The sequence below is a fragment of the Myotis yumanensis genome, unplaced genomic scaffold (assembly GCF_028538775.1).
Source record: "Myotis yumanensis isolate MYYU_CA2020_CCGP unplaced genomic scaffold, mMyoYum1.0.hap1 SCAF_12, whole genome shotgun sequence".
Taxonomy (NCBI): domain Eukaryota; kingdom Metazoa; phylum Chordata; class Mammalia; order Chiroptera; family Vespertilionidae; genus Myotis; species Myotis yumanensis.
The window spans coordinates 56,832,397-56,857,032 of NW_027223763.1; the positions used below are offsets into that span (position 1 = coordinate 56,832,397).

Sequence of the window (24,636 nt, forward strand, 5' to 3'; positions counted from 1 at the left end):
GCCACAGTGGAGTCCTTGGCTTCCTAAACGCATATCCATGGTCATATCTTCTTGCTTTTATTTAAGTTATCTTTTTCTTTGACCCACATTGATTAAAATGCTCCTTCTCTTTTTTTCTATTTACAAGTTCCTGTATATCCTTTAACACCCCGCTCTGATAACCTTGCAACATGTGAAGCTATCCATCATTCCCTCTTTCCCTACTTTATTATCCACCTTAACTGAGAATCCTGCCCCTTCCCCACTTTGTATTTCTTTAGTACTTTGTTTAGCATCTTTAAAATAGCACTCACCAAAATCTGATGTGTCCTAAAAATTGTGAATGCATTGAGGTTAACTTAAATCATCCCATATGCCAAGATTATACTATGGTACTTGCCTCAAGAAACATGCTAGGTGGAATCTAAACGAGACCTCCTGGTTCATAGGTCAACCACTGAGCCACACTGGCTGGGATGATGCAACATACTCCTACTCTGCAGTTTGCTGGGAACCCTAACAGGGAGGGCACAAGGTGTATAGTAATGCCCTATTTCCTCTTTGGCTACTTCAATTTCTTTTTTTTATTTTTTAAAATATATTTTATTGAATTTTTACAGAGAAGAAGGGAGAGGGATAGAGAGTTAGAAACATCGATGAGAGAGATCGATCAGCTGCCTCCTGCACAGCCCCCAGTAGGGATGTGCCCGCAACCAAGGTACATGCCCTTGACTGGAATTGAACCTGGGACCCTTGAGTCCGCAGGCCAACGCTCTATCCACTGAGCCAAACCGGTTCGGCTGGCTACTTCATTTTCAACCAAATCTCATAACTCTTAGTGATATCAGTTTTTGAGGGAAATAAGTCTTTTTTCTCCTTGTTAAAAAACTTTGGGTCATAGCAAGAAGTGGTGTCCAAATCAATGCTGCCCAGGTTAAGAGGTAAAGATGGTATAAAATTGAATGCTGTAATTTTCAAATGATCCAGTTTTATATATATTCTCCATTCAACTCAAGATAGTCAATGTGTTCTGATCCAGAGGTTGATATTGTTTCCTCTGTGGTTGAATTTGTTGTTTAAGTATTTGGGATGTGGAGTTTTAGAAAGTTTAGAGCTCTCTGGGTAGCATACTCTGGTGCCTGTTAGGTGCTACCCTAAATTTCATGGGCTGTTCCATCTCTTAACTCCTGATTCAGGAAGTTGAGTCAGTGGTGGATAAAAACATGTCAGAGTTATTGAGCTGAGTCTTGGATTTGGTCTGCTTGCTTATTAGACACTGTACTAAATAGTTTGGAAAGTGAGCAACAGTGATAATTGGGAATGTAACAGCAAAGAATACAGTCACCAATATAAGTTGCATGCATCCTCCTAATTCTGGCCTTCTAGCACTCCACTGACTAGATACAAAATAAAAGACCTCTGAGGTATGGGCGCTTTGTGGTTGAAAAAATTTACTTGGTGCCAACAGGTTTTTATTTTTTAATATTTACAAGTTGGTAAATGATATGAAATAAGGCAAATTGTAGCTTACTAGCAACCTCTGTCTGCTTGTGTGGGCCCTTGGCAGTCATCCTATAGAACACTATTGTTTTATCATAGTGACTAGAGGCCCGGTGCATGAAATTCGTGCACTGGGGGGGTGGGGTTCCCTCCGGCCAGCCTGCCCCCTCACAGTCCGGGAGCCCTCAGTGGATGTCCTACTGATGGCCACAGTCTGGCAGCAGAGGCTCCGAGCAGGCGTCCTGTGTGTGTGTGTGTGTGTGTGTGTGTGAGTGTGAGTGTGTGTCTGTTGGGGGCCTGCCCCCAGCCACACCGTGGAGGCTTGGAGTAGGCGCCCCTCTGTGTTGATCTCTCAGGCTCCTGGCCTCCACTGCGTGTTTTTCTCTCCCTTGAGCTGTGGCCAGGGTGGGGTGCTGCCTGCAGGCTGCGCTTTCCTACTCATGGATCACCGGATCACTGCAGAGACCGGGGGCAGGCCCTGCTGGGTGCTGCCTGTGGGGAACTTTCCTGCTCTGGGATCGACAAGGCAATACCAGGAGCAGGCCCACCTGGGGGCCGACTGCCCTCACACTTGCCTGCTCTGGGATCGCCATGGCATCCCAGGAGCAGGCCCACCTTGGGGTGGGCTGCCCTCCGCACTTGCCTGCTCTGGGATCACCATGGCGATCCCAGGAACCAGGCCCACCTGGGGGCAGGCCGCCCTTTGCACTTGCCTGCTCTGGGATCGCCCCAGGAGCAGGCCCACCTGGGGGCGGGCCGCCCTCCGCACTTGCCTGCTCTGGGATTGCCATGGGGTCCCAGCTGGCAGCGGGGCTTAGGCGGCACATGGGGGGCCCGGCTAGGGGCGGGGCTTAGGCACACGGGGCTTAGGTGACGTGATTGCGCCGCCTAATTTTGGCTGCCCAGGGCCGCACATGGGGCCCGGATGGCATCTGGTGCTGGCCAGCCCTGCCTGCAGTATGCAAATTAGCCGCCATCAAAGATAATAATTTGCATACGGCGCTGATTAGCCAATGGGAAGCATAGTGAAGGTATGGTCAATTACCCTTTTTGTCTTTTATTAGATAGGATGAAGATTGTGGGTTGTTTCTTCAAAGCTTGATGCATTACTAAAAGCAGTTGAAGATCTGTGAATAGTTCCTTGCTGAGGAGCTAAAGGGATGTTCAAAAAACTTACTCAGCTTGCAGCCTAAATGATTTGCAGTTTATATGGTTCAACCTAACTATTTATAGTTTTCTCTTCATTTTTCATTTCTCTTATACCTCTAGCTTCATGTCTTATTTTCTTCCATCTTTCTGTTTTCTTTTCCACCTCTTTTTTTTCCTTCACTATTACTAGCTCTCTCTTTTAACTTGTTCTGTTTTATGCTTATTGGAACTGTTGCTCTCTACCTCTCTACCTGACTATAGTATGATATTTTAAAATTATTTAATGAAAATTTATTTAATGGAAATAGTATTACACTAAATAGTAAGTACAATTTTTAAAATAAAGAATCTATAATTTTTCCTGAAGTATTTTTGTTGTACGTATTCTTATATTGCCTTTTTTTCCCTTTCAATAGATTAGTGGATTTTGGGAGCGGGTTTTAAAAATTTGTTCTATGAAGAGATATCTGTCAAATTAAGACGTTTAAACCACAGAAAATGGAGTTTTTCTATTTCTACATCCTCAAAGTCTAGCTGTTATTTTTGCTTTGAATTCATAATTGTTTTTGACTGAAGAGAAAATGACAGGAAGCTTTTACCTTTTGTTTTGGAAATGAAACTTTGTTTTAATGACATTTCATGACCCTGTGTATCCTAGTGTGTCTTTCCCATAGTCATATTTCTTTTGAACATAATAGTTCTAGTATTTTATAGAATATAGATGGGAAGCAGCAATTACCTACAGGTAATTTTTCTCTCCCTTTGAGGTAACAGCTTGTTTTCTAGTTTAGGTCATATTCATGGTCATTATTCAAGTCTTGGTTTTTATTTTCTCTGTTGCATTGCAAGAGAAGATTAAAGCCTCTTTCCTCTATAGGTTTGCTAGTGAGATAAAAGTATTAATAATATGCAAAGACTTAAGGAAGTTTTGAGACTTAAAAATAACAATTGTAAAAAAAAAGTAATAACAATTGTATAATATAGTATATTATAGCTTTTTAGAGCTGGAAGAGGCCATAGAGTTCATCTTGGTCAGGATACACAAGGTATTAATAAACCAGTCAGAAAATGATAGCTCCTCAGTGTCAAGAGATATAATACAAATATAGAACATAATTTTGGAAAAGTCAAAAATTTAAAACCCAGCTGACTTTAATTGTGCTTTTATTTTAATGAAATTAATAATTAAAGTTGTGATTAGTCAATGAATAGTATATTATTATCTTTAATGTCACAAAATTAATAGAATTTCAACATTGAACACCTAAGGATTTAACCAAATTAGTTTTGTATTCTGTGTTATATAGTATTGAATTTGACTTTAAAAAGTTTTGATTAAAATTGAACTATTAATTTTAAAACCTATGAGTTTAATAATGATTTAATCAAGCACCAAATAAAACCATTTCTAGTTGAGGCTGCTCAGTGATCATGCTTATTAAGGTCCAGAGGCTCAGCAGGTCGGTTGGGTTTTTTAGTCATTACTGTGAGTTTTTTATCTGCTTCTCTTGAAGCTGGGGAGCTATCATTTTCAAATTGGTATTATTAGAACTTGCTTTGTGCTTTCTACAATGAAATTTTTTAAAGTCCATCATTTCTTGAGATTTGTTTTTCTGCCACTCAGTAATATTTAGTTACAGCTCTAGGAGAGATCATATATTGGAAAGGGAATTCTAGTTCTCATGAGGTTTTGCTCAAAGAATATTTATTCTCTGAAGAACTTGTGATTGAAAATGGTCAAGTATATATATATTTTCCCTATACTTTGGGGGCTTGGCTTATTATATAATGATAATGATTGCTAGCATTATATAGAATTTGGGAAAGTGCTTTGATTGCCATGCTTTGTGGTAAAGTTAATGCTTCTTGATAATATTTTGCTTCAAATAATCTATTAGGTTTGCTTTAGAAGGACATGCTTCTGGTTTTATAGGAGGCATTTGAAACTATTGGGCTAAAAATATTCTATTCTGAATTTTACTAAAAATGTCTTGATTCCTGTTTTCACCCAGAATAATAGTATTTATACATGAGTATTGTTTTTGATTCTATAAATATCACTTTCTGTCTCTCTTAATGTTTCTTAAAAATTTAATATTAAGTAATATTCATTAAATATGTGTATTTGCATTTAAATGCTTATTACATGGCTGGCTTTCTAAATTTATAATGTTAGTATAAAGCTTTTTGAAATTTATTTTTACATAAATTATTAAGTATCTGAAAAGTCAAATCTCATTTTTGACCTGTGAAAAAGTAAAATGCTACTGTGTGTGTGTGTGTATGTGTGTGTGTGTGTGTGTGTATGTATGAGAGAGAGAGAGTGGGGGGAAGAAGGGGTATGTCAAGGCCCTTTATTCAAATTGGAAGGTACCATATACTGAAAAATAAATTAATTGTAAAGGTTCATAAGGGAGGGTGATATTTCATTATATGAGATATTAGCTATCATAAATAGTATCAAAGGAAAAACTGCAGATAGTGACGATTGTGAAAGCTAACCAGATCAAATTCAGTTCAGCTGAGCAAGCTCTCCTTCAGTCCTTACAAATGCGCTGGGTATGCAGTGGTAGCTACTAGGTGGAAGATCGTATGAGAAGATGAGAGCTGTGGAGCAAATGGGTGTGATGTTGATTACAGGTTCCAGAGCTCCCCTGGTTTTACTCAGAATTCCTTTGTAATGGCTTAAAATATATTCAAGTTAAAAGTTCAGAAACTTACTAGAGTTAAAAAATGTTCAGAACTGTTTCAAAAGTTCAAACATCTATATGAGAGAGAAAAACATTGATTGGCTGTGTTTGCATGTGCTCCAAATGGAGATTAAACCTGCAACCTAGGCATGGGCCATGACTAGAAATCAAACCCTCAACTCTTTGTTGTATGGGACAATGCTCCAACCAACCAAGCCACCTGGTCAGGGCGCTAAACTTATTCTTTATGTCACATGGTAAAACATGTTAATCAAAAATTAGAAACTTAGTATTTTATCTTTGGTTGGCACTTTGTTTTTAACCCAAGGGTTTTGTTTATTTAGGCGATATATTCTGCTTTCATTCTAGAATTTCTTGCTCATCAAAAAGCTATTAAGAGCCTAGCCAGGTGGCTTGGTTGGTTGGAGAGTCATCCCGTACACGAAAAAAAAAAAAAAAAAAGCTCTTTTCTCTCCCCTCATCAGACACTCTCAAGGCAGGCTTCAGGTGATAACTGTAGATGATTCCCAAACCTATCCCTGCTCTTTCCTACTGAGCTTTGCACCATTATGTCCAGATGCTTCCCATATTTTTCTACCTTACTTGTTCTTTGTTAGTTCAAAAATATTTATTTAGGACCATTTATTTAGGCATTGTGCTTTTGCTGGGTGTGTGTTAAAGGTATCTCCATTGTAATATGATCAAAATAGAATTCATGACTGGTACTTCCTGCCAAAAACAAGCAAGCAAGCAAGCAAACAAACAAAAATAAGCAAACGAAAACAGCCAAAATAAGACTTTTTCACCTTCACTGTCCTCACTCATCTACTGAAATTGGCCCAGTTCTCTTAGCCTAAAAACTTGGGATCACTCTTGGCCCCTCCTTTCATCTGAACACTTTCCCAGCCTAATCCAATCCAATCCAATCCAATCCAATCCAATCCTGTCCAGTCCAGTCCAGTGCAGTCCAGTCCAGTCCAGTGCAGTCCAGTCCAGCCCAGCCCAGCCCAGCCCAGCCCAATTAACATCATCTAATCCAATACAATGTTACCAAGATCTAGCCATTCTACTGCCTAAGCTTCCACCAACTCTTAAGTAGACTGTTAAAGTTCCTTCCAATTGGTCTTACTGCATTCATTCTTGACCACTGTCTGGCAGTTTGTCACATGACTGCCAGCATGATTTTTTAAAGTGTTCTTTAATTTCTGTTTCTCAGTTTTCTTATCTGTAAAATTGGTATAATAAAGGCCCTTCCCTCATAGGGTTGTTGTAAGAGTAAAAAGAATTACTATGTATAAAATACAATAGTGCCAGGCACTAAAGCCTCAGTAAATTGTTAAGTGAGACCTTATCCAATATTACATTAATCCAAGTAAAAGGCATGATTAAGACAGAAAGAGGTTTATTAATAATGGACTTGAAAGGGGTTATTATTAGCTTGTTTATCCTTAATTGTGCTATGTATGTTCACACACAAAATCTGCAGCTCTTATGCATGACCTTATTATGTCTAATTTTTTTCTTAATTAAAAGGCTAAGAAGCACCAGGCCTTCCTAGTAGAGACATGTGAAAATAACGTGAAAGAATTGGAATCGATTGTGGACAGCTTTACTGTGTCGGGCCAGTGTACATCAGGTTAGTTGAAGGTATAAAATGACAGATGCATCTGTCAGTGTTCCAAAGTCACTGCGTTTTGGGAATTCTGCAGATGCCTCTTATGGTCCCTCATCTCAACATGTTTTGATTTGATGACATGATAAGAACAGTCCTCACAGCAGTCAGTTGGCCTGGCTGGCTGAGAAAGGGTGACGGAATGTGGACCTGCTGCTGTCCTCCCAGAACTTGATTTACAAGTATCGGGGTCTGTGTGATTGGACAGACAAGGGCTCACTGCTGTGTTCTGAAACCAACTGAGAGAAAAGTCCTTACAGTATACCTGCAAGGGAAGCAGATGTTTCGATCAAACAGAGCCAAATTCTGAAGCAACCTTCAGCAACTTAAAGGTCATGCATTCAGAAGGTTTTGTAGGACACAGGCTGTAACACTATGTACTCTACATGTTGCTTTCATTTCCTCTTGCCATGTATATTCTCTCTAGATAAAAATGCTTAGGTAAAATATTTTGGTTTTAGTATTAGTGCACTTAATATGATAAAAAGCTATACAAATTGTATATTAGGTAGTTATATTTTGGAAACTAGCAAAAGCATTAGTTGGCTAATGAATGCCGTCCATTTCTACTTCCTTATTTTTTGTGCTTATGCCATTATATGTGCTGTAGTTGCTTTGACTTAAATACCTTTACTTTTCTCCTTTAGCTGTCTTTTGCCATACTGTCAGCCTGGATTTATTTCGTTGTTTTCTTACTCTATTATATTCTTTAAAAAGCACATAAAATTAAATTCCTTATACTTTAAAATTGAGCTCCAAAGCTCTGTTGTTTTTTAAAAATATTTATTGATTTCAGAGAGAGGAAGGAAGAGGGAGAGAGAGATAAAAACATCCATGGTGAGAGAGAATCATCAATTGGCTGCCCCCTGCATGCCCCACATTAGGGATTGAGCTGCAACCCAGGCATGTGCCCCAATTGGAAATTTTACTGAGACCTCTTGGTTCATGGGTTGACGCTCAACTACCAAGCCACACTGGTGGGGCCAGAACTCTGTTTTTTATTTTATTTATTTATTTATTTATTTTTTAATTAAATCTTTATTGTTCAGATTATTACATTTGTTCCTCTTTTTTCCCCCCATAACTCCCCTCCTTCCAGCTCCCACCCCACCCTCCACCCTCACTCCCCACCCACTGTGTTCATCCATAGGTGCATGATTTTTGTCCAGTCACTTCCTGCATCTCCCACACCCCTTTTCCCCCCAAGAATAGTCAGTCTATTCCCTTTCTATGTCCCTGATTCTATTATAATCACCAGTTCATTCTGTACATCAGGTTATTTATTCACTTGATTCTTAGATTCATTTGTTGATAGATGCATGTTTGTTGTTCATAATTTGTATCTTTACCTTTTTCTTCTTCTTCCTCTTCTTAAAGGATACCTTTCAGCATTTCATATAATACTGGTTTGGCGGTGATGAACTCCTTTAGCTTTTCCTTATCTGTGAAGCTCTTTATCTGACCTTCAATTCTGAATGATGGCTTTGCTGGATAAAGTAATCTTGGTTGTAGGTTCTTGGTATTCAGCACTTTGAATATTTCTTGCCATTCCCTTCTGGCCTGCAAAGTTTCTGTTGAGAAATCAGCTGACAGTCGTATGGGTATTCCCTTGTAGGTAATTGAGCCTCTTTCTCTTGCTGCTTTTAAGATTTTCTCTTTGTCTTTTGCTCTTGGCATTTTAATGATGATGTGTCTTGGTGTGGTCCTCTTTGGATTCCTTTTGTTTGGGGTTCTCTGCGCTTCTTGGACCTGTAAGTCCATTTCTTTCTCCAGATGGGGGAAGTTTTCTGCCATTATTTCTTAAAATAGGTTTTCAATATCTTGCTGTCTCTCATCTTCTGGCACTCCAATGACTCTGATATTAGACCGCTTGAAGCTGTCCCAGAGGCTCCTTACACTATCTTCACACTTTCGGATTCTTTTTTCATTTTGCTTTTCCAATTGGGTGTTTTTTGTCGAATCTTTGGTTTGATTATTGTGCTCCTCTGGTCTGCTATTGGGTATAATATTCTTTATTTCAGTCCGTGTATGCTTACTTTCTAATTTCTTTATCGTAGCATCGAGGGTCTCATTAGTTTTCGTGAGGCTCTGCACAAATTTATGGCAAGCCCTCAAAATTGCGATTCTTAGCTCCATATCCTCCATTTCTGTCATGTTTTTTTGTCTCCGCATCTTTTATGCTTTCTTGGTGCACCCCCTTGTGGTCTCTGTGCGCAGTCTTGTTCTAGCCAAGCCTTAATTGTTGTAGTTAACACTAGAGGGGTTTGACCACCAGGCCGACTGGCTATAGGAATCAGCTGTATGGAAAACGTCTGCCTTCTGGGGAGGCGCTAATCCAGCCTTTGCCTGAGGCGATCGGCAAATGGCTGTGCGCAGGGTTTGGGCGGGGCGGGATCCACAGGGCGGGCGGAGGGAGCAGTTATGGCCACGCTCAGTCCCGTTCCCAGAGGCTCTGCTTCTCAGAACCCCGGCAGCCGCTGCAAACCTCGGAGAGAAAGCTGCCCTCAGGTTCCAACTGATGCCGGATAATCCCGCTTCTCCCGTTTGAGTCTGGGTCCCTAGAGACTCGCCCGGATCTGGAGCCCAGAGTCTGAGACTCACTCCCGACAGAAAACGACAACCGCGCCCTCAGCCACCAGCCCGCTTTGCGCGCGCACCTCGGTACCTTTGTATTTTCCACACTGCGCCGCCTCTGAGCCTCGATTTGCTGTTCTCTTTCCTTCTAGTTGTAGAGTCTCTCTTCAGCCAGCTTTCCTGTGGTTCTGGGTGATGTCCGTTCCGTCTTTTAGTTGTATTTTTGAAATGGTTGTTTGCGGCAGCGGTCTCCGGTGTTTACCTCCGCCGCCATCTTGGTCTCCCTCCTCCAGAACTCTGTTTTTTAAAGGAACCAAACAGATATTTTCAAATGAGTTATATTTTTAAAAATATGGTTTTTAAAATTTTATTGATTTCTTTTTTAGAGAGAGAAGGGAGAGGGAGAGAGAGAGAGAGGTAGAAACATCTATGGGCTGCCTCCTACATGCCCCCCACTGGTGACTGAGCCTGCAACCTGGGCGTGTGCTGTGACCAGGAATTGAACTGGCGACCTCTTAGTGCATGAGTTGTTGCTAAACCACTGAGCCACACAAGCCGGGCAGCGAATGGGTTCTTTAGGAAACTCTCAAGTTCAGGCAGTTTTATTGTTCTAGAAAGAGCAGAAGAATATGACCAAGGCCCATTCACCTGATGGATTGTACATTTCTACTGGTAAACTATTAGAAATGTAGTGTGCTTTGCTGTTATCTATTTTTGGGGTCTGCTTTAATCCTTCATATTTCTTAGTAATGCTTTTATGAAATTAATGTGTAACTTTCTTTGTTTTTATTTACTTTTTTCCAAAACAGCATTAGCGTTTCATGGTTTGTTACTGTGGAAAAAATCAAGGTATATACAAGTGACATAAAAAATATGGATATCAAATTTTCAAATATATTTGATAAAACTTTGAAGGATAGAATTTACTTTTGCATTGGTACTGTTTTATTACTGAGACCTATCGTTGTTTAATGGTGTAAGGTTCTTTAACAATTTGCTGCAAAATTAATTTAGTTATATTGGGAAGGGTTTCCTAGAGGGGTCCTCTGTTTTGCAGTTACGGCAATAGTGCTTTACTCCCTTTTATTACCTCTTCATACCTTTCCATTTAATCTATACCATGCCCCCCCCGCAATTCCAGGAAAAGCAATCCATGGTAGAAATCATTTCTTTCTTTCTTTCTGTTTGTTGACTTGCTCTTTAAAATGGAATGAATGAAAATTATTTTCCTGAATGAATTTTAGCCCAGAGTTGCCAGGTGTTCCATTCCCTGTCTCCTTCAGGTTTGGTGTGGTCCTCTACATTAAGAAATCTTTCTGAAGCAAGAGTAACCATCACCTTATCTTCATATAGCAGACCAGGCAAAGTTTCAGTTAGTCCAAGACATTAGGGACTTTGTTTATGTAGAGGATTTACCTTGAGCTCCTCACCAGTGATCAGAGTGATAGTTTCCTAAATGCTTTCAGCACCTCTTCCCCTTCTTACTAGCTGGTCTCTGCTTCCACCTTGCTTCCTCTATAGTCTGTTGTCTCTATAGCCACCAGAAGGGTAATTGGAAATCCTAAGTTAGAGCATGTCATTCCTGTGCTTTAAACCGTGCTGGGCGCTGCACTTCATTAAGAGTAGAAGCTGAAGTGCTAGCAATGGTGTGCCAGACCCTACAAGGTCTGCTTATCCCTTATCATCCCTTTGACCTGTTATTCTTTGACTCCCTCCCTCTATTGGGATAACTCTGGCCTCCTATGTCTTGAACACCTCATGGTGCTGTTGCCTTGATGTGCTGGCCATTTCTTCTACCTGGAAATTCTTCACCTAGATATGTCTTCATAGCTCTCTTTATGATCTTCCTTAAATCTATGCTCAAATCTCACCTTCTCCAGAAAGCTTACCCACTACCCATTCCCATGCCACTGGCCTCACTACTTCTGCCCCTTTTCTGCTCTGATTTATTCTCACCATAACACTGTGGTCTAATATATTATTTGGTACATTTATTATTATATTGGTATTGTCAGGCTTCTTCAGATAAATAGTCAAATAGGAGAAATATATCTATATAAATATATCTATATAAATATATATATACACACACATGTATGGATAGAAATATATGTATCTTACATATCTTATATATCTTATATAATATATGTTATATTTACCTGTATACATATAGATATACATATGAAGAGATTTATTACAGGAATAGCTCAGTTATGGAGGCTCAGAAATCCTATTGGTCTGTACTCAGCAAGCTGAAGAGCCAATAAAGCTGGTGGTATAATCCAGGGTAAGTCCTGGAGTAGGAACACCCAAAAACCAGGAGCTCTGATGTCCACGGGTAGAAGAAGATGGAAGTCTCATCTCAAGAAGAAAAAGAATTTGCTCTTCTTCCATGTTTTTATTCTCTTGGGGTGGAGGGTGAGTAGGGGAGCAATTAGATAATGTCCGCCCATATTGGTGAGGGCAAATCTTCTTTACTCAGTCAACTTATTCAAATGCTAATCTCTTCCAAAATACCCTCACAGACAAACCTAGACAAATCAGCTATATTGCATCCTTAGCCCAGTCAAGTTGACACATAAAACTAACCATCATAGGTTAATTTTTATAGATGAGGGCAAGGATATTTATCTCTTTTATTTACTAATGTGTTTTAAACAGCTAGGGCAATACTTGGTGCAAAGCAGGCACTCAATTAATATTTTTTGAATGTGAATGAATAAAAGTGTGATTGAATTAATATCAGATTGAAGGTCTATATTACATTTGAATTAAATATTTGAGGTTATAAAGATAGCCTTAGACTCTTTAAATTACAGCTGTTTTTTGGGTAGCAACCTACACAGTCACCTGGAAGAATAACCTTCAAGAAAAGATGTACAATCTTACATGGAACATAGAAATGTCACCTTAATTGCCTACTCTCATTAGACAAGATAGTCTCAACTTATTTGATCAGGGTCATTTTTTTTTCCTATTTCTACTTTCCACTGAAGTTGAAGTACTCTAGTTGTTCATATCTCATTTCTTTCCTGATGGAAATTCTTATAGTAGGATGTGTATGGGGAGAAATCTTTTCCCACTTTCAATCCAAGTAGTCTTTCTGCCTTGAGTGTTTCTTCTAATACAATTTCACCTCTACCTGAGGATGCCAGCAAACTTATAGAATGTGGCTTTTCCTTCATTTGGCTCCTTATGCCAGGAAACCAAAAAACAAAGAAGGTTCTTCTGTACCAGAATAATTAGTCTTGATTATCAAGGGAAAATTGGTCATAAGAAAGAGTATGTCTAGAATGCAAGACATCCCATGGGGCACCTACTAGTCATTCATGTTCTGTGATAAAAGTTAATAGACCAACAATCCCACTTTAGGGAATACATCCAAAAGAATTGAAAGCAGGGTCTTGAAAAAATATTTGTACATACATGTTCATACCAGCACTATTTATAATAGCCAAGAGGTGGAAGCAACCCAAACTTCCATCAATGGATGAATGGATAAACATATATACGTACAATGGAATGTTAGTAAGCCTTAATAAAGAAAAAACTCCTGTCACGTGCTATAGAACACTGGAACCTTCAGGACATTATGCTAAGTGAAACAGGCCAATCACAAAAAGACAAATATGTATGTTCCTACTACATGAACTAAAGTAGTCAAATTCATAAAAACAGAAAGTATAATGGTGGTTATTGGCAATTGGAGGGAGAAAGAAAAGAAAATGTGGTAGTTAATTTTGTGTGTAAACTTAACTGGGCCATGAACCCAGATTTTTAGTTAAATATTATTACTGGCCCTAGCCAGTTTGACTCAGTGGGTAGAGCATCAGCCCTCAGCCTGAAGGGTCCCGGGTTGATTCCAGTCAAGGACATGTACCTTGGTTGCAAGCTCAATCCCCAGTCAGGACCATGCAGGAGGGAACCAATTGATGTGTCTCTCTCACATCAACGTTTCTCTCTCTCTCTACCCATTCCTTCCACTCTCTCTAAAATAATCAATGGAAAAATATCCTTGGGTGAGGATTAACAACAACAAAAAGAGTATTTCTGGGTGTGTCTACGAGGATGTTTCTGGATGAGACTGACATCTGAATCAATAGACTGGGTAAAGCAGATTGCCCTCTCCTCTGATTGTGTGTGTGTGTGTGTGTTTGTTTTCTTTAACTTATGTTTGTTTTTCCAAATAATTTGAAGTGCCATTAAGATTTCTTTTTCTATTAACTTTTATCACAGAACATGAATGTACTAGTAGGTGCCCCATGGGATGTCTTGCATTCTAGATATACTCTTTCTTATGACCAATTTTCCCTTGATAATCAAGACTAATTATTCTGGTACAAAAGAACCTTCTTTGTTTTTTGGTTTCCTGGCATAAGGAGCCCAGAAATAACCAGGTGACATTCTCAGCTTCCACTTTAATGGAGTTACTGCTGTGTCCCATCGCAGAAGCCTTTTTTGTTTGGGAATTAAGATTTAGACCAATAGAGCCCATAGTTTCTGGGATGAGAAGCAGACATTTCACTAGTGGACCATTAGATGTAATAGTGAGATGAGCCGCTCCCTTTTCCAGTATTTGATTCCAGGATCTGTGAATCCTGGCTATGGGAGAAGCACAGCATGTATCAATTGCTGGCTCAGAGCATATACTATATCCTGAAGGATATTATTTGTGTTCTATAGAGTGTTGCCATCTATCCAGCTCCATGAATCTTCTAAAGGCCATTCTGCTATTCTGTATGCCAGCTACTTCTGAGGGATGAGAAACACAGGAATTCTATGAAAATTAGACCATTTCCATATTTAATTTGCTATAAAATTAAGTTCCCTAGTCAGAAGCAGTGCTATGTGGAATACATAATGGTGACCAAGGTATTTTATAAATTCATGAATGTTGATTTCAGCAGAAATATTATGATCAGGGAAGAAAAAATCTATATCTAGAGTAATTCTTCCTTAGTAAGAATAAAGCATTGCTCATTCCATGATGGAAGTGACATAGTATAATTAGCTTTGCATCCAGGTGGCTGGCTGGTCAACCTAGAGAATAATGCCAGGCCATGGGTTTAGTGTTTGTCTTTGCTATTGATAGATTTGACATTCAACAGGGGTTGTAATCCTATCAGTCTTGGTGAATGGAAGTTCATGTTGCTGGGCTCATGTATTATTCATCCTTGCTGCCATGATTCCATTTTCATCCCTGACTCTGTTGCTGTATGGACAGTGGTGGCTGGGAAAAGATGCTGGCTGACATCCACAGAATGCTTTATCTTGGTCTCCTGATTATTAAAATACTGAAGTTGATCTGGGCATAATGACCATTTGAAGAGGTTTATCCACACACATACTCTTGCCTAGACTACCTTGTTACCAATTTTCCAACTGTGATCTCTTCGAGTCCCTGACTATTCAGCCAAACTGTTAACTACCACCCATAAATTGGTGTATATTTTTTACCTTTGATTATGTCTCATTTCAGGAAAAATGGCAATTAGGTTTATTACTTGAAGTTCTATCTACTGGGAGGATTTTACTTCACCACTGTCCTTCAGGGTCACGCTTGAGTGGAGCTGTAGTGCTGCAACTGTCTACTTTTAAGTAGTGTCAGCTTATCATACAGAACCATCTACTAGTATATATGAAGCCCATATTTTTCTTCATTAGCCAACTGATCATAGAAAACTTTTCATGGGTCCAGGATTTGGGTTAAGAGAGAGCAAGCAATGTAACAAGAATAGGGCTCATGGGAATCTGTACTACTTGCTCCTGCAACTTACTTGTGCCTTCAGGACTTGCTTGGACCCAGTTTTGTATATACACTTTCACTTTATGATAGAGTGCTGTTGTGTATGTTCAGATTATGGGTTGGTAGATCAGACAATAAGCATTTTATGATGGACAACTCATGGTACAATGGTGGCCACGAATGCAGCATCTGCTGAGGACTGGTAGCCTGTCAAGTCTAAGGCTGATTTTCAAGAGGAGAATAGTTATTTGTAGAGGATGACTTGCTCTGTTCCCAAATCTTAAAAGTTCACTCTAGATTCACCTCTAAGGACCTGCCAAATTTGACTTGCTTAAACTTGAGCAATCAGAATGATGTCTTGGTAGAGACCTAAGTGGAACATGTGATGCCTGGAATGGAGAGTTGATCCAGATTTCTACAGAGTAGATTATGATGGAGGGCTAGAGTTGCTATAGCTCTGTGGTAGGGCAGTCAGGGTATATTGCTGGCCTTGTTAGTTGAAAGAAACTGTTTTGGTGGGTTTTATTAAAAGGATAAAAGAAATAGCTTCATTCTAAGTTGTCAAGAAATGTACTGTTTTCCTCTAACAACAAAACTACATCTTAAAAAAACCCCCACTACATCTTCAACTGCATCTAAATTGGAGTCAATGTGATTATGCTTGCAGTAATTTACTGTCATTCTCTAACATTCATCTATATTCTGCAGAAACCAGATAGGTGAGTTGAATGCTGGTGTGGTTGGAATAACCACCCTTTTATCTTCTAAATCCTTAAAAGAGGCACTAATCTCTGAAGTCTCTCAAGGAATGTGGCATTGCTTTTGACTTATTATTTTCCTAGGTAAGAGTTCTAGTAACTTCCATTTGCTTTTTATCCCCCTGTAAGTCCCTCTCTCCATGGGTCAGGTAACCAGTATGGATAGTGTGTCAGTTTCTGCATTTGTCTTTTCTAACTGTGCATTCCAAACTGGGGACATAACTATGAGGTGGGTTCAAGTATCTTTTAGGCCCACTGGAGACAGACCTTAGCCAAAACTCACTTAATCACCTGACCACTATAAACTCCTACCCTAACTAGTGAACCACAGTAGCATTTTAGTGTCCAGTTACCCTCATAAATCTGGTTAGCTTCCCTTCCCTAGTGCATGATTGCCCTGGTAAAGGGTTGCACGCTTCTTTGAGAACCCATACTTTTTTTTTTTTTAAAGCTCAGTCCTTTTTCTCATCTTCTCTCTTGATTAATTTTTCCCTTTAGGGGTCTTTGAGGAGACTAAAGTAGGTAAGACAATGCTTGAGAAGGTGGGGGAGATAGAGTCACCTCATTCATTGCAACTTACTGTTTCTGTTGTGGAACGGTAGGTTACTGAGGTAATAACACCAACTTGAAAAATAGTGGTTTACCTGAGTCATATAAAAATACTTAGTTTTTGAGATTGTCTAAAGGGAAACATTTAAATAGAGGGCTTAGAATCTTTTCTTATGCCCTGCTCCCTCCTGTGAGCTTGAAAAGATTATCGGGTTGACATGTACTTGAAAGTGAGAGAGATTGAAACAGGCAGGATGATGTGAAAATGTAGGCTGGTGCCCATGTCAGAGACACACACATACAGGGTGAGGGACAAACAAACCCAGAAGATTTTCAGTTGGTGTTACTGAAGTACAAAGTGTTCTGAAGCATTCTTTTGTTCATTTGGACTTTGACTTTTGAAAAGCCATTTATGACCACTATTCAAAAAAATTTTTAGACTTCACTTTGATAGGAAAACTTTAATAGCTTATTTTTTTGGGTGGCCATAGTGCAGTGATTCGAATATTATTAGATTAAATTAAATCAGTCAGTAAGGTCCAGGGTCCTGAGTGATCCTTCCTTTTTATTTATAAGCATTTTGCCATGTAAAGGGACCAGTAAGTATATCTATATATAAAAGGCTAAGTGACCCACCATACATCTGCCGGACTGTCTGACTGACCGACCGGCTGGTAGCTATGATGCGCATTGATCACCAGGGAACAGATGCTCAATGCAGAAGCAGAAACCACAGGCATGGAAACGACAGGCCTGGAAACAAGGAACAGACTGATGAATCTCAGAGGGCAGGAGAGAGAAGGGAGGGCGGGAAGAGATTAACCAAAGATCTTATATGCATACTAGAGGCCTGGTGCACAGATTCGTGCACTGGTGGTGTCCCTGGGCCTGGCCTGCGGGGATCAAGCCGAAACTGGCTCTCTGACATCCCCCAAGGGGTCCTGGATTGCGAGAGGTTGCAGGCCAGGCCGCGGGACCCCACTAGTGCACAAATCTGTGCACTGGGCCTCTAGTTTAAAAATAAACGTTGATTCGTGCATGCACAATACATATAAAGCTCTTGCTGGTGCCAATCGCACACTTACGTTTTGATCTGTTATTGTTGATCGTGAATTCTATTATAAAGGTCGAATAGTGATATTAAAATATTTCTTCTAATTAATTTCCTTTCAATGTGCATGAATCCATGCACTGAGCCACTAGTCTTTTTATAATGGATGTGGTTGGGACATAAAACATTCTTTGTATTTCAACTGAACTTTATTGCATAAACATTTTCAGACAAAGAAATGAAACTTGCCCTGACTGGTTTGGCTCAGTGGATAGAGTGTCGGCCTGTGGACTGAAAGATCCCAGGTTCGATTCCGGTCAAGGGCACGTACCTTGGTTGCAGGCACATCCCCAGTAGGAGGTGTGCAGGAGGCAGCTGATCGATGTTTCTCTCTGATCGATGTTTCTAACTCTCTCTCTTCCTTCCTCTCTGTAAAAAATCAATAAAATATATTAAAAAAAAGAAAAAAAAAAGAAATGAAACTTTATTTTATGTAGAATATAAGAATGTGTATGGGTCAGTTAGGAGAGTGCATTTTGTTCCTTACCCCTCAACATTCATATTAAGATGATTTTATTCTTCTGAATTTCTAAGAGGAAGTTTTCTCTCTTATTATAAATGCTAGCAGATTTTAGTGTCCTTTAGTGATTTATTCATGGCCTACTTGTGTAGTAGCAAAAGAAAAGAATTATATATTACTTTTTAAAAATCTTGTGCAAGAGAGCAATTTTATAAATATATATTTGGTTAGACCTTTAATAAAATTTTTAATGAGTTGTCTTTTCAACTCATAGTCATTATAGAGTATTGTCTTCTCCATTATTATGGCTTACAGCAGTGTCGTTTTTTTCCTTCCTGGCTGGGATATGTGTTGTTTCCATATTACCTTTGTTTTTTAAGTTTATGTTCTTCTGTTTAGGAAAATCTGAGGTGCAGCCATACTTAAGATAGTATTTAAATTATACTATGATGAATGTAATAAATTTATTTATAAAATCTTGTTTAAGATTAAAATACTAAAAGTCATCAATACTCTGTGGTGAATAAAGTTGGTCTATCATTAACCAAATATTTACCTCTTTTTTTCCTTTATTACTGTGTTTTTTCTTATTCCCCCTAAGTTCTACAATTGCATACTTGAAGAATGGATGAATGATTTTATATAATTATTTGTTTACTGTCTCTCCTCTTTTTAGACTGTAAATTCTGCAGAGACTGTACCAATCTTGTTTACTTCCATGAGCCTAATGCCTAGGATTAGTACATAATAGTAATTCAGTAAATTAGTTGATTTAATGAATCAATGAATAATAAAACATATCCTATGAATGCTTTTAAAAAATTATCTTTGTTGAAATGTGTTGTCTATTGAAGTATTTAGAATGTATATTATGGGGAGAAATAATTGGATAAAATATATTTGTAATAAGTATATTTTAAAATTTGCTGCTTTTTTTTTTTTTTTTACAAAGCGTAGTACAATAAGCAGTCAATTTAAAGTGGTTTTTGAAACTAAACTTTTGATTATTTTGGATTAATATTTTGAACTACATTTTCCCATGTGACCTTGATTAGCTCAACTAATGTATGGCCTAACAAAATTAAAATAGTTTGAGGGCATAATACGGAAATACTCATATTTTTACAAGGAGTATCAGTTTTAAGGGTTTTAATTGAAACATGATGTGGGCCTATGTAGATAATAACATATTCATTATTTTAAATTGTAACTTGAGAATTTTAAGGATTGAAAAATATTTCCAAGCATAACAGAAAATTATGTGCCCTTGGGTTCAGAAATTATTATTTTAGCTAAATAGGCCTGACTGATCAGAAACACAAGGACCAAAGTAAGTGTACATAACTCCCAAAACAATGTTAGTGTAGACTGTTCATTTAATTGTTAGATATTAGGTGTGTACAAACATTTTGGTTACTTAGTGGGTAGGAGAAAAAAAGAGTTCACTACTGACTACAGTGTGGGCTTTATAAGGTATGAAGTGGCCATAAATTAGAACTTGGCATATTATGAACTTAATTTGACCACTTGTTTAGAAAGACTATTAATATTTGACTATACAGCAGGGCGCTCTGAAGAATGATTCAACGCAGTATTTCAGTGTTTTCAGCTCTAATTGTAATATCTCTGTTACTGTTTGCTTAGCTTTTGTCTCCTTGTAATGTGAAGGGTATACTTTCATCCTAAGTTTTTCTCTAGGCATCCACAAAGACAAAGCTAAACCTCCCAGCTTCTCTGTTGTCCTTGAGACTCTGAGGCGTACCTTGACAGATTACCAGAACAAGCTGGAAGATACATCTAATGAGGTAACACTTGCACTGTTTGGCTCCACACTTATAGCCTTCGGCCTGCAGCAGTACGTATCCCTTGCTTGTTACAAAGGTCAAAGAAGTTGGGAATATTGACTTGGCAGCTTCACAGATATAAAAATAATAAATTGTCTGTCACTGTTCTTTAAGTGTGGCCTAAAGTCGTGTCTCATTTATGTTTTTGTAACTTAGGTCACACTCTTATTTTCAAAGTTATAAAGACTCTGCTACTCTTGGACTTCAAAATCTATTTATTTTAATTTAATATAAAAGCTATGCAAGTCATTTCAGTTAATATGTGTTATATTTAAATTTTAATGTGGTTTTATGAATTTGCAATAGGTAGTGGAAATTTAGATGTTAATATTTTAGGTTAAGATTTCTACAAGTTGTACAAGTCTGAATAAAAAAGAGATGTTAGTTTTCATTCTTTAAAGTGAGTAAAGTGTTGAGATAAGTTTTTAAAAACAATTGTCTCTTTGGTGCAGCCTGGAAGGTTTTAGTTTTCTGATTGAAAAAGCTCATGCTTCTGTTTATCCTCTCATTTGTATTATTTAATGTGTGGGTTGATAATTTTCTTGGGTATTAAAATGTTTAATGAATTTGTGGTTTAAAAATTGAAGAGTTTGCTTAGTTACATTTTGTCAAATTAGAGAATATAAAGTAATTACATTAAATACAATTAGTAAAACAACAGACATTGTTTGAACCAAAAACAAACTACATAACATGGAATTTAGTGTTTATCCTCTGTTCATCTGTTTCATTCATACAATATGAAGACTATGAAACTATTACAGTTCACATTTCAGAAGGGGCTTATTTTACTTTAGTTTAAGAAGGTGGATAAAGAAGGAAAAGTGAGCCTTCTTAATTGTTCAAAAGGCATAAAAGAAAGTGACCATTGAAATAATTACATTTCTATAGAGAATAAATATTGCTAAATCTTTCCCTGTGAGACAAGACAACCTGTATTGTTAGTAGTTTATGAAACTCTTCTGAGGCCTCGGACTGGAAGCTGCAGGGTAACTAGGAACATATTACCCACAGCGAATTGTTATTTGGGAGGATGGATGTCACATGATCCTCAGCACAGTTGAAAAGTCGGCTCAGCAGGCTTTGGCTTAGTAATGCGCTTTGTTGTGAACCAGTGCCAGAGACAGCAGTAGGGAGACCAAGGGGGTGGCTGCAAAGAAAGCAAAAAGAGCAGTCTGACAGAAAGAAGAATGAACTGTCAAAGAAAATAAATCACAAGCAGAGCAGGACCAACTGATGACCTGCCACAAGCCTTCCCAGTAGGACTGCATGTGACCGACCCTGAAGTTGTCATATGGAGTGAGAGACCAGTGAATACCCTCATGATGTATGGAAAGAGCCGTCTTCTGCTCTGTCCTTTTTTCTTTCCTTATAGATGCCACTGCTTCTGGCATTTTGGTCCAGAAGGATTTTAAGAATAAAGTTATATTTGTTTATAGTGAGAATGAAATCCTTTGTCCAGACATCTAGTGAAAACACAGTAACATCACTGACGTTTTAAGCTTGAATGCTTTCTTTTCTTTTTAACCATGTGAGCTTGTGACAGAAATTACCTAGTTAACCGAAAGAAATTTTTAAGATTCTTAATTACTATTCAAAAGTGTATATTAAGTAATTGCAGAAAAAATGTAAAGGTTAGCTTTTGATTTACCCATCCTTGAAAAATATAAAAAAGTTATTTACGTTTTCTTTTATCAGCTAAACAGTGTGAATGATGCCAAGGAAAAGACATCTACTGAACTTGATTCTACCAAACAGAAGATAGAATCTCACACTAAAAATATAAAGGTATTGATTTTAAAAAACTTTTTCTTTTGTATTAAGAGACAAATATAATTATTTAGGGAAACCTTATGGTAGAGATATCTGAAAATATGGCTTCCTATTTCTTATTAAATACATTTGGATACAACTTTAATTTTTTATTATTGATCAAAGTAACAAGAATGTTTTCCATTTAAAATAAAACTTGATTAGAAATTGTTCTGATTAATGGAAACATTTATTTCCCAGACTTAATTCTAATACCATGGATTACAAATTTAAGATTTAATGTCCACCCTTAGATACGTAGTAAACATTTTACATAAGCACATCAATATTTGAAGTCAGTTTCCATCATTTTAGGGTGGAGCCATTGTTTTTAGTATGTCATGCCTAGTAATGGGCCAAGACCACACCTGCCTCGGGTCCAGGAAAATTGTTTATTTTATTTTCTGTGCCACTTTTATGTAATATGTTTTTGCAGAACTATACTGAAGCATCTCTCAGAGTTGCTCAGTAGTGTTGGATTTTTTTTTGTTGGTTTATATTGTGTTTGTCCTTGATGTACTTTATAGAATTTAAGGTTAAGGATAATTAGTTCAGAATTTTATGCCACATATTTTAGATTTGTATTAGCATTTGGGATTTCATGAAGAAGGAAATGATCTTCTACTAAGTATAAGATTTATTCTTAAAATGTTGTTTATATGGTATGTAAAGGTTTGGGGGTTACCAATTTTTTTTAATGGATTGAAAGAAAAGAACTTCTTGGAATAAGCTGTCTTATTAACACTTTATGTTTAAATGCTAAAAAAACAAATTTTCTAATTTTACAGCTAAAATAATTGTACTTAGACAATATATTCAATAAAAAACCATAATTTTTGACAAATGCTTGCCTTTGTGATTCTTTTATGTTAAAGTTTTGGAAGTCTTCGTTATGTACTTTATATTTGTGCCTCCCACCTCTGTATTGGCCGGCCATTATGCGACCTCTATTTTTGGTGTCTCCTACAGGACCTTCAGGATAAACTGGCTGATGCCAATAAGGAGTTGAGTCATTTGCGTAGTAAGTGTGCAGATAGAGAGGCGCTGGTCGGCACTTTAAAAGTGGAGCTACAGAACGTGCTTCACTGCTGGGAGAAAGAGAAGGCACAAGCGGCCCAGTCCCAGTGTGAGCTGCAGAAGCTTTCCCAGGCTTTCCACAAGGACTCCGAGGTACCACCTGAGTCGAGATGACCGTCAGGAAAGGCCTTTCACTAGTCTCAGTTTTATAAATTTACATACTTCAGCTGGCTGTTTTTACTCTTATTTGGTTTAATTAAAAAAATTCTTCTGATGCCGAAACCGGTTTGGCTCAGTGGATAGAGCGTCGGCCTGCGGACTGAAAGGTCCCAGGTTCGATCCCGGTCAAGGGCATGTACCTGGGTTGCGGGCACATCCCCAGTAGGGGGTGTGCAGGAGGCAGCTGATCGATGTTTCTGGCTCTCTATCTCTCTCCCTTCCTCTCTGTAAAAAATCAATAAAATATATTTAAAAAAAAAAAATTCTTCTGAGCTGACTGTTTTGAAATATGCATATCAGCTGCAAAATCAGTCACTCCATTACTCTGTGCCATCCTGTTTCAAGGAAGAAGTAATGTAGATTAACCCTTCTATCACTTGTACAAGTAACCTATCTCAACAACAGTGATCCTAAAAGCCCTTTCAAGGTTGGCCTGATTGCTAATGATAAAATAATTTTTTAGATTTCAGTAGTTAGTAGCTAGGTCTGGTAGAAAGAATATGTGTGTGTGTTTTTTTTTGTTTTTATAATCAGAAAGAACTGGACTGGGGTCCTGGGGCTTTTATTTACAAACTATGAGTATGAACAAGTCACACAGCTTAGTCTTGCCACATCTGAGTTTCTTTATTTGCAAAACAGGAATAATATTTACTATATAAAAGTTTAGAAAAACACAAATCCCACAAAATTAAAACTTTATTTGGGTGCCCTAGAGAGTGGCCTATCATTTTCATTTTCATTTATTAAATCACTTCTTAAAGTATGATGACAAAACTTTCATATTCTGTATGAGCTGGGTGAATGGAATTATATTTTCTTTTACCCAGGGGATGTGGAGCTAGTCTGGCTAGTGTGAAACTGGTTTATCTGAGTCGTCCGGCATATTGAGCTCATTACTTCAACAAATATGAACATGCATGCCAAGAGCGTAAAAAGGAAACATTCCTTCCCCTCTTCTTGCAGTCTGGGATTTAAATTGTGTCCACATGAAGGGCCTGGAATTGTTCTACACATCAGATAGTGATTAAAGGAAAGGAAACTAGAAGCCTGACTATATTGTAAAGTCAGCATGTCTACAACAATGTGGTTGGGTTCAACATGTGTGAATTGATTTTGGATCTTGAGATTCTCTTTTCACGCCAAATGGATGATTATCATGCATGGTTTATCACAGCCCAAGCAAAAAGGACATAATGGCGACACAATGAATTATCCTTGAGGATGATCTCCATGGCAAAATGTGCAGGGGGGAGGTTTTTAAGTGCCGGAACATTACGTTTGCTTAGTTATATTTAATAAGATTTTTAAACATCTCAGCCCAGTTGAAAATGCAAAAGACATCTTTAATTGCTTAAAAAAGAAAAAGGCATAGCATATTTATGAAGACTCTTCTGATATGCTAACTCAAGTTTATGATTTTAATCACATATTTAATTTTCTTTTGTTTTTAAATAGTTATATTTGGAAAAAAGTAAAATGGCATATAGAGAATTAAGATATGTGTGTATCTTAATTTCTCCCCAAAGAAACTTTGCCCACAAATTTTTAATTATAAA

General features: G+C 38.0%; 1 protein-coding gene across 1 annotated transcript in view; it reads left to right on the forward strand.

Annotated features, from left to right (window-relative positions):
- Positions 1-24,636, forward strand: part of CCDC171 (coiled-coil domain containing 171) — a 255,270-nt gene that overhangs the window by 57,350 nt on the left and 173,284 nt on the right. The window contains exons 11-14 of the mRNA XM_070430172.1: positions 6,852-6,954; positions 19,887-19,993; positions 21,731-21,820; positions 22,814-23,014. Coding sequence (XP_070286273.1) covers positions 6,852-6,954; positions 19,887-19,993; positions 21,731-21,820; positions 22,814-23,014 — 501 coding nt within the window. The remainder of the gene's footprint in view (positions 1-6,851; positions 6,955-19,886; positions 19,994-21,730; positions 21,821-22,813; positions 23,015-24,636) is intronic.